Below are 17,525 nucleotides of genomic sequence, written 5' to 3'. Positions count from 1 at the left end.
AAGTTGTTTATTTAAGACATTAACCTATTTAATACCCTGTGATTGTATATATATAGCTTTCTACGAGGCTCATGCTTTCAGATTTTTGGACTCTGAAAACAGGAGCCACATAAGACCTCTTTTGCTTAAAGTACCAAATGATTAAACTTTGATGTTTCCAACATGAAACACACATGCCTGGTTTACTTGAGAGTAAATGCTTTAAGAATTAGGTGGGCTCAGCTCCTGTGACAGACTGTTTACTTCATCAGTCATCTGTTAATATATAAATTCTTTTTTTTCCCAAAAAATGTATCGAGTTTATACTGTGTGCTATTAAGTATAGTGGATGTAGTGTTGAACAAAGAGGAACATTTCTTTCTGGAACTTAAAGTATCTTAAAGTCTACAAGAGAGAAAAAAATAGGAAACCACACAGCGATAGTACCACGTGACAAATGCCCTGGAGCCCAAAGCCCAGGCTTCCATCAGCACGTACAGGAGGTGTGCCAGAGGCTTTCTCTAGGAGGTGACACCTCTGCCTCCCTATTTTTTTCTAAGTCAACCAGGCAAAGGGGTCTAGAAAGAGTGACTGAAAATGTTCTTGGTAGTGGGGGTGTATAGCTCAGTGGTAGAGTGTGGGCTGAGCGTGCATGAGGTCCTGGGTTTCATCCCGGGATCTCCATTAAAATACATACATACACAAAAAAAATTTTTAATGTTCTTGGTACAAGGGACAGTCCTGATAAAAGCCCAGAAGCAAAGAGAGAACTCAGCGCATTAGGAGGACTAGTTACGTTAAAACTTTAGGCAACCAAAATTCAGGTAACCAGAACTCTCTCATATTCATGAGAATATTTTTTCTTCCGGGTTTTACTTCAGTGAGAAGATGAGAAATGACTGCAAACTCCCTGTTTGAGTCCCCAACCCTTATAATAGAAATACTCACTTACTTTAGAAAATTTGAATTATATGGAACTACCAAAAATGAAAAATCACTCATAATCCTATCACCCAGAGATAACCTTGTCATTTGTAACCCTCCTTTCAAATTCTTCCCTAAGCACCTTTAATTTTATAAAACTGAAATGATACTGAAGATGCTATTTTGCAACTGATATTTTGCATTTGATATAAAAGTTGCATTAATTGTTTTCATATCTTTGGGTTTGTAAAATAGAAATTTTAATGTCCATATAGTATGCTGTCATCAACCATTATTTACTTCTAGAACCTTTATTATTAGAAATGTAGGTTGTTTCCAACTTTTTCCTATTTTAAATGTTGCCGCAATAGAATGTACTGGTATTTAAACTTCTAACTGAGCCTATGATTATTTCCTGAGGGTATTAAAAAGATACTTCCTTTCTTCTATGCCCCTGCTTTTTTGTAGACTTAAACTGCTTATTTGTCACCACCACCCTAAAAATCACTCCAGCTCTGATGACATGAAGTCTTGAGTCTAAATCTTCAGATCTTTGGCACATATGTAAGAATGATGTAAGTTTTTTTATAATTAAAATTTTCAGACACAAAGTGATTAGTACACAAGTAATAGTGGACAAACACCTGATTTTCTTTTCCTAGTGAATTTGACAAAAAGTTCAAAATTTTTGGTTAAAACAAGAAAAAAAATTCTATTCAAAGAATGGAGGAGAGCATCACAAGAATAAGAAACCAATGTGACTATCTTTTCATGCTGAGAGACTCTGCACATTCCCAGGTCTGGAGTGACTTCAAGTGTGGTGGGGAAGACAGGTACTCAGGGCTCCGTGTGCCTGGTGGGGGGCTCCTGCAGCTCTGTGTAGTCATCTGGTTCTACTTTCTTCACTGAGTACTTGAACACCTACCACTACTTTCAAGAATTTTATAACATAGTCTGGAGAATCCTACAACCATAAATAGTTGTCCTGCAAGGTACAAATTAAAAAGCGCCTTAAGAAAATGCTGCACAATAGGAGGCAAACCCAGGAACTAATACGGCTAAAACACAATATGAAAAGTGTCAGAGAGAGATGGAGGAGGGAGGGCAGGCTAGCCGCCTCTCAAGGAGGCACCTGAATATGGAAGTAAGGGCTTGTTTTGAACAGGGAGCCTGTAACAGATGAAGCTGAGTGCTGAGGAGTGATAAAGTCAGAGATATTTTTAAAAGTCTCCAGTTCCAACGAGTACAGTGTTCTGGAGGAAGCTTGAAGGTGCACTGACCATTTACCACAACCAGCTTGTGAGAGGACAGTGAGACTGAAAAAGAGGAAAACAGTGATACGAGTTCCCTTTATAAACCATCTCCCTCATCCAACTCCACAGTAATAAGACTTCTTTTTTCTAAAGGAGGGATAGTTCCAAGAGACAATGCAAACTAAAACCATCAACTTACAAGATGTGCCCAATGATGGGAGTAGGAGGAAAACAGGAAAAAATGATCACTTGGGTGTTCAGGTCTGCGAGACCAGAAGAACGACGGTCACTTCTCGGGGTGAAGTAAGGTTTCTGTGTATGTGATTGTGCTATATACACCATTTCCTAGAGACAGCTTCCCGGTGTATTCTTTTGAGAAGGCAATGTGTCTGTACATTAGAGAAAAAAGAACTGGAATCTTAAACTCACCTTTGCAAAACCCAGCTCTCCTCTAGGTAAAGTCAATCTATGCCCACTGCAGTGTAAGACCGGACCACCCCAGCCCTAAAGCATCTCTCTGGCAAGGTTTCTTGTCCGGGCTTTACCTCCTGCTTGACACTGTGGATAAGCAACTGTTCTGCATTTTCAGAGAATTAGAGAACTCAAAAGAAGTTACACTATGGCTGGAAGGCCACAGAGAAGTAACTGGATCAGGTGACTAATTAAGTGGATAGACCCTCTTGCTGTGTTTCTCGACAGGAACTAGGAAAGTGGATGCAGGTTAGGTAAGGCCTAAAGCGTGCACATTTTGGGGGACCCTCTTTAAAAGCATGCAAAGATACAGGCACACTTTACAGGAAGATATGACTCTGTGAACACATTAGCCGGGGCCCTTCCCAGGGCCTTGAAGGAAAACTCTCCTCTGTGCACAAGCCTCTATTCAGAAGTGGCGCAGAGCCCAAGGGCCATCTGAGGGAATGCAAGAAAAGTGGTCATCTCAGGACTCCTAGACACTCCTGTTGGGACAGGAAGAAGTAAACTTTCCTGGATGGCACCAAAAGAGTTAAAATTACCCAAGAAAACACAGGCAAGAAGAGATGAGTGGCTTAGACTGGCTGATTACTCTTCTAAGGCTCTCACATGACATGGCTAAAATACAAAGAAAGCATGTGCCAGTTTTTACAGAAAACATATGGGAACTTACCTGGGGAAATTTGCTTTCTCTTAACAAAACAAGGAGTCTTTTCAGGTATTCTGAGTTGAAATTGAGAAGGACATTTTTAATTACAGTAAATGTGGAGAAAGAGTAAGCCACAGGAGAATGGTGACCATAATGCATTAATATTCAGCTTCATTCCTGGGTTGGGTGGATGAAATATAAATTTTTACATACAAAGACCCACTATACAAGGAAGGAAAGAAGGAAGGGGAAAAAGGAGGAAGAAGAGAGGAAGATACAGAAGGAAAACATCAGCCTCTTTACTTGAAGAAGCTTACAGGAGGGACTTTTTTTTAAGAAACATTACAAATGTTAAAGAAAATTAATTTACCCCCTCAAACTCTGGCTCCTCAAAATAAAACTACAAAAAATAATGAATGTAAACTGTTAAGGTAAGGTGCTCTTTTCTGCTCCAGATGTCCTGTGTACTCACGGTTCCACGTGGCAAGTAAATTTAGCAGCACTCTCTCTGGCTCTGAACCCCAGATGCAGAGTGTGAGATGCCCTGCACCACAAGTGGAGGGGGTGAGCTCTGGTGGGTACGGGTAGGGCAGGAGAAGCAAAAATCACAAAGGTCAGCACCCCAATGAAAGTCTCTGACCTGTACCACAACAACCCTGTCCCGCAGCAGTCCCACTTCCTCCCCCATTCCAAAATTCAACTCTCACCCAGTTGGTGGGGCAGCTTCTCCACTCCCCAAATGCTAATAGGAAGAGCCTGGAAAGAGCAAAAGATCTGAAAATCAGTGACCGAACAGGACAGGATGCAGAAGAGTAACGGTTATTCCAGACTCTGTTGGGAATAATAAAGTCACGGAGGGGACAGGAAGAGAGCCATGTAGTGCATTCCCAGACAAGGGGGAGCTGAAGCCAAGAAAAGGAAGGAATTCAACACACATTTTGCCACTCTGCCTACATCAGCAAAGTTACTCTTCACTAATATGAAAGTGACAATCAACCAAGACCAAAGAACAAAACTTGCAAAAATGGCAAGAGCTCTGGGCAGGGGGAACCTAGTTCTCCCTCCACCACCATCTGGGATCTTGAGTAAGGTGTCTCAGAGCCCTCTCTAGACCGTCCCTCTTAACTGTGAAATTAAACAACGCCCATTACTAGCCTTTTAGAACTCCAAAGACCGAACGGTACACAGAGAAGGTTATAGACTCTGGAGCCAGACTACCCAGGTGTGAACTCCAGCTCTGCCAGTGTTAGCTGTCTGACTTCGGCAAAGTTACCTGACCTCTTGTCAGTTTCCCCACCCGTGAGATGTGAAAAATACTCTTCACTTCACGGAGCTGTCCTGAGGATGACTGCTCTGGCAGCTGTAACGACTGCTGTAGGCTAACTTTGTATCCAATACCTTTTGGGTGTAAGTATTTGTGTGGTAGGTCACCTTTGTGAAAAGTTCTTCCTCAGAGTGGCAAACACTCTGCCCACCACTTTTCAAGGTGCTCCCCTTCCTGGACCAGAGACAGGCATTATCAATTAAGCACAGGATCACCCCACTGGCCTGGATGCCGCCTCAGAGTCCCACCCGGAATCGCACCACGGACAGAAACTGAGTCTGCCGTATCTTCAGTACAGATGATGTTGTGTTCCTTCACCACCACTTCCATCCCATGTGGTTCAAACTGGTTCAAATGTAGCTCAAAACACAGTTCAAGAGAACGCCTTTTGGATGAAAGGATCTTTACAAAAGAGAACTGCAGCCTGCAGCTGTTCGTGACTACTGAACTCTGACTTCCAAGTCCATGCACTAAGTAAACCATAGCTTCTCTAAAGGCATTTATATTGTTATCTGTGGAAAACAATGAGTAACCACAAATGAACTGAGTTAGCTGTTACTGTATGAAGAAGATGCTCATTTTGCAGTCCAGTCCCAAGCAAATTCCTGATGATGATGATGTGGTGGGATAAAGAGAAAGGAAGCCCTTTAATTAAGCAAGGTCGGCACTTAGCAAATTTGATCTAAGCAAAGATCAGAGGCTAAGGCAGGAGAGAAGGCAACTCATTCACGTGCCCACACCTGGCTGGGCTTCACCCCAGGGTAATTCCATATGCCTCCCCCTCAACTCAGCCAACATGCAGGGCCTTCTCACCTGTCTTTACTCCTGCATCACTACCTGTGTCAGGTAGCTGGGTTGAGACTGATTCCACCTCCTACACACTTCTGAAACCAAGCCCCTCCTCTGCAACTCCCTTCCATTAGCACCTGGCCTCCCGCCTCTCAAATCCATCCTCCAATCAAATCTCACAGATAATTCTCCTGTTTAAAACTCCAATTTTCACATTCCACCCATGCAACAACATGGATGAATCTCCAAAGTATCATGCTAAGTGAAAGAAGTCTGACTTAAAAAATTACATACTGTAGTATTCCATTTATATCACATTCTGAAGACAAAATTATAAGGGCAGAAAACAGAGCAGTGGTTGCCAGGGGCAAGTGTGGGGTGGGAGTTAGTCACTCAGGAGTATCAGGGGGTGATATAAATGTTCTTCATCTTGATTGTGGTGGTGGTTACAGGACTTATATCAAACACACTAAGTGATACAGGAAAATGTGTCTATTTTATTGTGTATAAATTATGCCTTAATTTAAAAGAAATTATAGAAAAATCCCAAGGGATTGGATTCGCATTGCCTACAGGTTCCATGGCATTGCTGATCTGTCCCTATCTTATCTTCCACATTCCAGCAACAATCAACTTTTTAAAATGTCCTGCTCTCTCCATGTAGAAATTTCTTACCACTGTCTGGCTCTTAAATACAGCTTTTCCGTATTAACTACTGAGTCCTCCAGGCTGTCTCCTTGCCTCTCCCAAACCTCACACTCCCAGGCTAGTAAGTTAGATGCCCTTCCTGTAAGCTCTTACAATGCCTGGTATTTCCCTATCACTGCATTCAAAGAAATGTATTATACATATTATAGGCATATGCTGTGGTACAGTAATCCTGAGTTTCTCATCAATCAACTGAAATGTGAATTCTTTGAGAAAAAGGACTACGTTTTATTCACATGCGTGTATGTGGCCTGGCACATAGCAGACACTCAATAAATCTACGTTGGAGTAATGTTTCATAAGGCATCACTGTATCACTGCATCCCCACCACTTACAAGAGTGCCCACTTGGCTCAATAAATACTGGCAGCTCTTGCTTTGCACAGCATTACAAAACCATAACATGACTATGGGAGCTGAAATCACGCAAGTGATCTTAATAACCAATGGAAAAATTGTACTTTTTCTATAGCCTTTAACATTTTGTAAAAAACATTAAAAACTATATTATCATTTATATAGAAATAAGAAAATGAAAAAAAGTAAAACATTTGTTTAGTACATTGTAATTTAAAACATTAGGTATTTGGAGAATTAAAGTGTTATATTTCTTTATAAAAAACATATCAAGGGGGAGGGTGTAGCTCAAGTGGTAGAGTGCATGCTTAGCATGCATGAGGCCCTGGTTTCAATCCTCAGTACCTTCTCTAAAAATAAATAAGTAGATCTAATTACCTTCCCCCACAAAAAAATTAAAAATGGGGAAAAAAAGAAACAAAATCAACAAGAAAGTCTAAGTGAATATTCTTTGATCACTGATATTCCTCCTGAGGCTAAAAGCAATGGACAATATCACAAAGATTGACATTTGACCAAGTGAAGTTAAAAAACAAACAAAATCAGCTTATAAAAATGTTAGGGAAAAAAAAAAGCAAAAAAAAAAATCAAGAGCAATGTGAGTACTTTGAATTGTGCTGCCGCCTTTTCACTGTGTAACTTAAAATACCAAATGAGCATCTTTTCTATGCCTTGGTGAATTGGCATACTCCTGTCTAAGTTTGGGTTAGCTTCCAACATTTTACCCTTTGTGTTTTCACTGTCCTGCAGTATCTCTGAGGAGTTTCTTTAATACGAAGTTTTCTGCCAGCATCCTTTTTTCTGTTAGGCCTTCACCCTTTTTGTCACCATCACTTTCGTGATTTACAATGATAAATTCCTCTTCACTAAACTCCTCTCTCTGCAGACACAGAGGCTCTAGAACAGTGGCAGGGTTGACACTCCTGTGGTCATCAGTTATTTTCCCCTGAATTCTGTCTATGAGTGGTTCAGATTTCACTTCCAGAATTATCACTCTTCATTTCTTTGCTGCACTTTGATCTTTGTCTGGCCAATTGCCCCTCAGAATTATCCATTTTCATAAAATGTTACATGGGCTTATCTCTGGGAGACAAGGAGGCAACACAGCTCCGCCCTTTGCTGTCTGTCCATGAACCAAAGAACAGGATGCACTGGTTGTACTTTAATACAATCACTCACTGTTCATGTAACAGAAGAACTGAAATTTGAACTGTGTTGTTGGGTGATGGTGTTAATTAACCACAGTAACTGGAAATTGTGTTTATCAGAAGCTTGCAAGGCAAGAAGTATCTGTGTTTAATAAATAAGTAATTTGAGAATGAATGAACTGGTTCACCAGTGGGCCAGATTTAAGGATGAGGAACAGGCACTGAACTAGCATTTAAACTCATCCTCTAGTTTACAACATCACAAAAACAGGGCAACCTCCTGAACACCCAATTCACAGTCAAGTACAACACATCAGAGGAGAGATCTAGACTCTCCTCCCAATTCTACCACTGGTAACAAAGTTACATATGGACACTATACCTCTACCACTGGTGCCCTATAGAATAGGTCTAATAATACTTCCTCCTTCATGGGGTGGTTCTGAGAGCCAAAGGACAGATTTTTTAAAAGTAACTTGAAAAATTCAACTAAATACTACCCTGTCAACTATACACTTAATACGCACCAGGCACTATTTGTAAGAGCTTTTCATAAATTTCCTCATAGAATTCTTATGACACAACAGAATTTTCACGGTACAAGGTAAGAACCAGTATAGTGTCCATTTTCAGAATACTGAAGCACAGAGCAGTCATGTAATATGTCAAATGGTCTGCAGACACTAAGCAGTGAGGCCAGTATCTGAACTCCGAAAGTAGAACTCCATAGGTCAAGTTCTTTAAAATTTCTTCACCAGCTTGTCCACTTTCCTCAAAAAGTGGAAGAACATGGTCACTGAAAGGGTAAAACACTGACTCCTAGAAGTTGGGCAAACCTAATTCAGTGTGACTCAACAGAGTAACCAGTTAGTTCTACCAGAACATCTTCAGGTTTTTGGCAAAAGGGCAAATGTGCACAGTGTCCAGAGAACCAAGGAGTTAAGAAGGCCATTCCCAGACTACAGAAGGAGTCAAAAAAGTAGGGGGGGTGGGGTCTCAAATATACTCAATTATTTTCTGCTAGTAAGTAAAGCATAAAGATGAGCAAAGAACCAACTTAGAAGAAAAATTCACTTTTTAAAAACAGGAGAAGGAACTGTATTTATCATGACCGTATAAAAAAGTAAGAGTGCTATGAAAAGATATGCAGAGCCAACAAATGTCATTAACATTTTCAGTACCACTGACCCTGAAAGTTAATGACACCGTATGCTGAGGTCTGGTTTCACAAAGAATTCCATATGGAACAGGAACATGGGAGACTACTGAGGATACATGCTATGAAAGCAATGAGATCAGTTAACTAAAATAAGTAGATGCCTTCCTAAATATAACCTACTCACAAGGACACATTTAGAACATTTCTATCTTATTAGGCATAGTAAGTGAGAAATATTTTTCATACCAAGCACTCCTAATTATAATTCATCTTTGGAAGGAAAGTTGAGTTTTCTTTACTGAAAGGGAAAAATATACTGCAAGGAATAGCTTAAATATCATAAAAGAATTATCAACAAAGTCAGACACCAAAATGAACCTTCGGGGCCAAAGAAATACCAGCTGAAAACTGAATAATCACTGCCATAGAACGTATTTTTAGACGATTTCCCAACACTTCTTTCTCTTATTATCAGTCCTAACAACCCAAAGCGGAAATAAGCTGCCCGAGCAAAGAGTACCTCATTTACAAACCACAGAAACACAACGAATGCAAATCACACACAAACGTGTTCGTCCCCTCACACTTTTCACCAAGGTGCTGTCAGCAGTGAAAACGACCTGGTCCATGAGATGACTTCACCGGCAGCGGGGCACTTGCTTTGAGAAGGGTCAGTTTAAGTGTCCCATCCCCATCAAAAAGAGGTCCTCGCCACTCATGTGTTGAAACAGTAATAACTTTAAACAATATACAGTGTGATTTAAGTTAAGAGTATAAGAATTACTTTACAAATCTGAAGAAAAACTACTAAAAGGGGCCTGATAAAAGCATAGAAATTTTACTAGGTAGAAATTAGGCTGGCCTCAGATAACAGATAGTCAGTCTATAGGTGCTTAAACACTTAGCTCTCTCACAGAATGAGTCGTCAGAACAAGCAGCCCACGGCTGGATGTCAAGGACACCAGCCTGCCTTTCCTGCAGCTGCGTCCTTCCTCATTCTTGCTCACTGCCCGCTAAGCATCACTGCCTAACTTGAAGCACAAATCTGGTCCAGGTGGGAAACTTTCATTACCTTTGTCCAGCAGATTTCCTCTTAACAAATTATTGGTCAGAACTTAGTCACATGCCTACTCTTAGATCAATCACTATCAAGGGGCATGAATTTATCATGACCTGAGCTTTCTGTATTAATCATGAGGTATCTCCAATTATCGCTAAGATCACCAGTTTTCCTGTTCCCCTCTCCCATGCCCAGCTACTTGGGAAGAAAGAAGTGGGATGGTTTTTAAAGCAGACATCATCAGTATTTAACTCAATTATCTTAAAAGATCCATATGGCAACTGTAAAAAGGCACTTTTGTGTAAAGAAGTCAGTAGTTAACATGACTATTTAGAGCTGGGTCCCTGTAAGTTGAGAGAACACTCCACCATTTGACCAATAGGGGAACTAGGATGCAATCAAATATTTTACTAGTTAGATAAGTAAGAGCCAGTAAAGCAAAGTAGCTTTGAAAAAGCACAATTTCTCAGCCAACAGCATGAATCAGAAGAAACTGTTTCAATCATCCTCAATTTTAGGCTTCCCAAAATGATCCAGTTGAGCAATCCTATCCAAGATCATCTCTCTACTCAGTCTCTGCTTAGGGAGTGAGGGGGTAGGAACACACACAGGTTTAGATGTGGCCATCACTCCATTTTTGGCTTTGTGGAAATTAGCTGCCCTTTTTCATTTGGGCAATTTTTCCCTTCCTAGAAAAGCAGTCAAGGTCAAATTACAGGAGCTTATCTGATTAAAAAAACAAAACAAAACACCTTGGAAGGTATCTTCCTATATTTAGGTTTTCAGTTACAGGCTTATGATAAAGCAAAAATTCAAGTACTACCTTGAAAGACTCAGAATGCGACCCACTTTGAGGGCAGAGCCATTCCTTTTATATCTTCACTTTACAGAGAGCATTTAGCCTAAAACTGGAATCATTAGGCTGACCCCTCTTTTCAACTATGAATGCAAATTTATAATTTTTCTCATTTTTAAGCTCAACTGCATCCCATACTCCTCCCTGAGCACAGCTCATCTCTTCTATCACTGGGGCCATTGGGTTGTTCTTTCCACCTTACGACCTGCTTTGCCAATTAATGCTATCATTTCTGTCATTCACAGTCTATCAGATGAAATTCAAGGTCTGTCTCAAATGTCCCGTTTCTTCTGTGCCCGGGAATAACCCAAGACTTTGAACCATCCTTCACAGGGTTTACTCACTGTTCAACTCCCAACCCACCTCCCTGTAGTCCTGTACCCAAGAAAGATGCAATGCTCTATAAATGTCCCCAGAAGTAGTGAGACTAAAAGGACAGTGGACTGTAGTTGAAAACAGGACCACTGTCTGCCTCTTCCTCATTTTTTTTTTCCCTTTAAAGCAGTATGGGTGGGAAAGAATCAGCAAAAGAAGCAGGAAGGCTCTAAAGATTGTAAGGACGGTGCATCTGACCATCTCTCTATACTCCAGAGATGCCTGATCTGCCTGCATCCACACACAACAGAAAAGACACAAATGATGAGTGCTAATTCGGGACTTTTTTTTTTTTTTAAAACACACTCCAGAAGTCAATTGCAATACCGGAAAACATTTGGGAGACGGAGCCATCTGATGACAATTACAGGAATCCTGGAAGGGAAAAGAATGCTCAGGGCAGGCCAGACGGCTGTGCAATTATAAACTCTACCTCAGCCCCCGAGTTCTCTCCACACCCTCCACATCACTGCCAGGGAGAGGTGGGTGGTGATGCTGTTACTCAGCGCTCCCAGGCTGACCCCGGGGGAGAGGCGTGCTCACACACACACTGCTCCAGAGAGTGCATCAGGATTTTGGTTTGCTCAGTTTTCTCATCCTTTGAAGTAACACACTTCATGATTGTCATGAGTTTGGTTCCCAAGGATGTGAGACTTAACAGAAACCAAGACTTTTACAGTAAAGAAGTGATTTAAAAAGCAAACCACTGAAAAACTTACTATGAAACTAACACTTTTTTCCAACGTCCTTTTATTCCCTGAATTGATCCTTGTGGAATACAAGGAAGGAGGCTGGGAAGTAAGGCCAGCGGCTGGGAGAAGAAAAGGACTAGTCTTTACTTCCCACCTCCAAGAGGAAGCCACTTTTCTTTATGAAACCTTGCAAAAGAGATGGCATCCTGATTTAACGAGAACTAAGCTCAGAGAGGCAACCTGCCTAATCCCAAAGCTCTTAAATAAAGGCAACAGGGTGGAAACCCAAGCCCACCTGATTCCAGAGCCCACACTCTTTCTAAGCAACACTCCCTGTGAGACAGCAAGTACAGCAAACACAGAGTCACTGGTGTTTTAAACATCACTAGAGGCATTAAACATCACTATCTTACCAAGACACAACTGATAATTTCTTTCTTCTTAGATAATTAAAGTATAAGAGGTGAGTTACTGGTAAGTCAAAGAAAGTTTAAAAATTACTTGTAAAAAAATTTTAAAAAACCTATTTGTTATTAGTCTATGAAGAGAATAGATGACACTATTGTTACCCACTTATTTCCTTCATTTCTTCTTCGTGTATATCCCTCTTTATGTGCCACAAAGGTGGGCTCATACTATTTGCAGCTCTTTAGCCAATTCTTTTCAACCTATATGCTGTGAGCCTATTTCAATGTCACAAAAAATTCCTCAAAAGTCTGATCTTTCAAATTACATCAGAATAGATTTCCTAACTACAGTCTTCCAACTTAAAGCCCTGTGCTGACAGGATTAGGAAATTTAAATACTTGAAATATGACATCTTCCATGTAGATGGCTAAGGAAACAAGGAAGTACAGGAGACTGCTGAGCAACGAATCATGATTCCAGGGAATCCCTGCTGTCTCAAGAGGGTGTACTTCCAGAGAATCACATCTGACAAATCTCTGTATGTTGGAAATACAATCAATCCATAAATACACAGTAAGTGCACAAAATTAAAAATCATGATGGCAAATTACCATTCAGTATCTTCTACCAATGCTTTTCATGGGTCTCTATGGAAGTCAAAATTATCAAACTTTTTGAAATTTTCTTTAAATAGGGTCGTAAATTGAGTACTTGCTTCATTTGTTAGCCAAAAGTGGACTTCTACAACATGGCACACATCAGAGAAAGTGCTTGACCATCTATACATGGTGGTGGTACCGACAGCAAAATAAAAAGTAAAAATGATAATGACAATGATGGTGGCTTTCATTTGTTAAGTTTTTGCCCTTGTCAATCCCTGTTCCTAAACCTCAACATGATTTTTTGGATTTAATTCCCAATAAATCCCATAAGGTAGCTACTATTTTTACCCCTCTAAACTTGAAGTCAGAAAAGTTGAGTTCAAGTCCATTCTCGGCTCTAATGAGCTGCAAGCAGCTTCATGTCTCTAGAAACACAATTTCTTCACTATCTAATAGGAAGGCTGTGAGCACTGCAGAGTAAATAAACTCTCAAGCACTAAGGATTTGACAATCACCTGAAAATATAAACAAATACATACATGCCCCTCCCAAACCACGGCAAACATACATCACTAAATAATCATGTCACTAAATGTCATACGGCCTCACAGTCGTTCATAGCACAGCACACTAGAAAGTTATTAACAATCAATACATGTTAGCTTTAAAATAAAGCCTTCTTGGCTCCCCAAGGTGTGTACTTGATAAATACCACAGAAGTCCAAAGCTAAAGCTTGCCAATTCTAGAAATTTGAGCCCCAAGATAAGCTAAAGCTATCAATATCTACTATTTAGCCAGAAACACTTGGGAAACTGGGGTTTCTTGCAACCCTGAAAGCTGACTAACCTCAACAGTCATATTCCCCACCTCCCCAACAGCTGCCTAGGACAACTAAAGCAAAAGGTTCAACTCTAGTCTGCCAGGGTGGGGCATGAAACCATGCCAAGCCCCAGGAAAGGAAGAAGAGCTATCCCACCAGAGAGAAGGCTGCCTCCAGCAGGAAAAGTGTGGATAACCATGGGGGAGTGAGGCAAGAGGTCCAAATCCTGATTTTCATCGGGCCCTGCTCCTGTGTATTAAGTTAATGTTTTAGCTCAGTAAAAGTAATTACCAGCCAGGCTCTGCAATCCATCAATTCACCGTGGGCATTCCTGCTGATTTCTTTGGTCTCTAGGACCCAAGAATCCCTTTTGTTGATCTGGAAGTGTGAAGGAAAGGTTGGCTGTTACTAGTTTCTCTTTTTCAATTCTAAATTTCTGCCAAGTAATTAGGAAAAGAAAATGAATAACTATTTTTGTGTTTTTTAATGGAAGCTCTGGGGGTTCGAGTAGGCATAGCCTCTCAAAAAAAGTAAGATTAAAACCATACATCTTTGACCTCCCCTCTTCCAAGAAGAATGGACAAATGCAATTGGGCACTAGGCTATGAACTCAGGGACCGGATCCAAATCACCTTCACTGAAATTAAGGTGGTTTGCCAAAAGTAGCTTACTCAATAAATAAAACATACATGGATTTACAAAATACTTTCATATATCCCCATAATGATCCTAATGGAAGGTGTTATTAGTATCCCCATTTCACAGATGAAGATAATAAAAGTTCAGAGGTTAAAAGTACTAGCCCCAAGCTCACACTTAAAAAGTAACGAAGCAGCTTTCTGAGCCCAACCAAACGCTATTCTATGTAATTATTCTAAGTAACTGTAACATGTTACGGTTCAAAGAAATTCCTCCCATCGGAAGTAACATTCAAAACTACACTAAGGACTTGACAAATTATAAGGGAATCCCAAGTGCATCCACCTAGCGGACAGGTATTCATCTTATGTTTTTATATAGCATTCTCCACTAACCTACATAGACATGATGGAGGAAATTCTGCAATTAGTCCCACAGTTCTCCCTACCAGCCTGTAAACCCATTTCTAACGTGCAAATACACTGCATGGGCATTATAAAATAATAAAGATATGTCCACAGAACATATACATGGGAGGCAGAAGCAAAGAAGCATGTGGCAGCATGAGCCCTTTCTGCCATTTAAGCTGTCAACAGAATTGCTTTCTTTGGTCACAAGCAAACCCCATGAGAAGGTGGCCCACACCTGCAAGCATGGCCAATCCAAATGGCAAGTGGCTCTGAAAGCTATGCCATCATCAACAGGACTTTGATTTTAATGTCCAAAACCAAGGTTCTAGGATCTGCAATTAGAACTAGCAATGTTGACTCCTTAGGCATATCAAAATTAGCTAAAATCCACATATATTTGTTTCTTTTTTCTGATTCTACAAGCAATATACTCTAGCTATAGACAATCCCAAAAATGTAGAAAAGCATAAAGGAGGATTTAAAAAAAGAAAAGAAAAGCACAAAGGAGGAGAAATGAGTCTCAATCCTGGCACCCATGGATAACAACTGATGACATACTGGCCTATTTCCTTCTAGTTTTTTTTTTTTTTTTTTTTTTTTTTTACTTCTGACAGCTATGTTGTTTGAAATATTTCCTTTTCTACAGAAAAAGAAACTCATTCTTTCAGACAGGAACAAGAAAGGAAATGGAGCCCAGGACAAATAAATTCCATTGTATTAATAAATAAAACCAAATTTCTTGAGTAAAATCTTAATTGGTAACTAAAGCACAAATATTTAAAAATCCTTTGGACAAGCTCAGTAAGGTCACCATCCAGCTCCTCCCAGTGCTACACCCACAAAAGCAGAAGAGTAACGGTCTAGAAAAGAGCACAAAGAGGCCTTCCTGAAGAATCTGTTTTTCACAACTTTATTTCCTAAAATTCTCTTTTTGCATAGGAAACGATTAACCCTATTATCCTGATGGGGTTCAGAACCCCAAAATAAAGCACCCTGGCATACTGAATTTCTCAGGCTGCAAGAGTCCGAGAAAACGGCAGAAGCAGGAGGGTTACTCTGACCTTCCCCTCACCCTCCTTCCCTGAAACAGGCCATAAAACTCTCATAAGCCAGGTGTCCTCCCCAAACCCAGAGGAAAGGGGCATCTTATCTTGGAACACAAAAGGATGCAGAAAAGAACTCTCACAGGAGAGGGGGAGGAGCGGGGGTGTACAGCTCAGTGGTAGAGCACATGCTTAGCTAGCATGCTCCAGGTCCTGGGTTCAAGCCCCAATACCTCCATTAAAAAATTAATAAAAACCTATTACCTACCCCCTAAAACAAAAACAAAACAAAAAAACAGAGAAGAACCCTCACAAACAAGCCTTGCTAAATTCCCCACCTCCCCTGCCCCCCATTCACTACCTCCTCCTCCTATTTCTCTCCTATTCCTCCACAACTGCACACTCCTAGCAAACCTAGCTTAAAATACTCAGGTCTGTTTCTTTGGGTCTTCCTTTCCTTGTGAAGGTTCCCGTGTTGCAAAAAAAACTTATATTAAATACATCTGTATGCTTTTCTCCTGTTTAAAAAATTATTAATCTCCTGTTCATCTGTCTTTGTCAATTTAATTTTCAGACCCAGCCAGAGACCCTAAGAGGGTGCAGGAAAACATTCCTCCCTTAAAGTCTGATCACTGACAAAAATAACTTCAGTTCACTCACTGAAGAAATTACGTAGAGGGGGGACAGAAGGTCCTGTTTTTCCTCAAAATTATACTTCTAGAGGATACTAAGGAAATGCCATCTAAGTGTGGTGTGTGTGTGTGTGTGTGTGTGCGTGTGTACTTTCCCGGCACATGCAAATAATAAGCACAGCCTCACTCCTCTAATTTGAAATGGCTAGCTCTAAAGTAACGCCAATCGCGCCTAACAAAGTCGACAGCGATCTGCTTTTCACATTGAAAAATAGAGACTTAAATGGAACCAGTGACCTTCATAAAGCTAAGAAGAGCTTCTGAAACATGAATCTATTTTGCAGCAATTCCATTGATCATGTATTTCTAAGGTACTTATTTAAGAGGGGCTCAGACAGAAAAAGTACTTTTGTACTAGTTACCACTAGGTAAACACAAGTTTTAAATAATCTTCAGTGCAACGGACCTGGAATTTTATTCCCCACAGCCTAGTGATTGTAAATGCCCTGTGACCCTCTTAAGCACTGCCAACATCAACATCTGGTACCTGGCACCAAGAAAATAGATTCTAAAAGGTTTTTTTTTTTAATCTTTCATTTTCATCATGTGCTTTAAATATGTTCTAAGATAGTTCTCTTTCTCCTCTTTTGATATACAAAAAAAGTAAGATACTTTTCTCTTGGGCAGCTGTATTATGTTTTAGAAGCAGAAGGGGAAAATAATTGCCAAAAATCAAGTTGTTGCTAAAGTCTTCTCATCTTTCTCCAAAGTAAGAGGTTATTTTCAATATAATAGAAGCCTGAGATCTGACTCGATGGAAGAAAACCCAAAAACATCTGTAATTATCTCCCTACAAATATACCACGTGTAAAAACGACTTTAAAATCCACACATACCCCCTACAAAATTCTATTTTTCCTCTGACATTTTTCCTTTCTCCTGTATTTGCTTACATAAGGCTTTTTAGAAAATTTCAACTGCTGGATAAGGAAATGACATGTCCTCATGACATGTCATTCCTTGACATGGAATGGCAGTCTTGGCAGTATTTTAGCAAAAACAATGATCACACTACTGATAATCAAGATATTTGTTATCTTTAAATCTGTACTTGAGCCAACAAACTTTACTGGAGAATCTTGAAAGAATTCAAGCTCATTCATGAAACAAAAACTAACCTAGGAAGTTTCAAGTGACTTTTAAAAAGTAAAGATGGCAACAAGCAA

The 17,525-nt window shown here is 40.2% G+C and overlaps 1 protein-coding gene across 12 annotated transcripts in view; it reads right to left on the bottom strand.

Annotated features, from left to right (window-relative positions):
• Positions 1 to 17,525, bottom strand: part of BNC2 (basonuclin zinc finger protein 2) — a 403,534-nt gene that overhangs the window by 323,474 nt on the left and 62,535 nt on the right. For 6 of the 12 annotated variants that reach the window (XM_072959379.1, XM_072959368.1, XM_072959370.1 and 3 more), the window contains exon 3: positions 13,867 to 13,953. The exons of the other annotated variants lie outside the window; for them this stretch is intronic. In XM_072959379.1, the coding sequence (XP_072815480.1) occupies positions 13,867 to 13,887 (21 nt within the window). In that variant the 5' untranslated portion in view covers positions 13,888 to 13,953. The remainder of the gene's footprint in view (positions 1 to 13,866; positions 13,954 to 17,525) is intronic. 12 annotated transcript variants of the gene reach the window in all.

This window comes from Vicugna pacos, chromosome 4 (assembly GCF_048564905.1).
Source record: "Vicugna pacos chromosome 4, VicPac4, whole genome shotgun sequence".
Taxonomy (NCBI): Eukaryota; Metazoa; Chordata; class Mammalia; order Artiodactyla; family Camelidae; genus Vicugna; species Vicugna pacos.
Note: the sequence above shows the minus strand (reverse complement) of the source record. Positions and strands in the feature narration are given on the sequence as shown.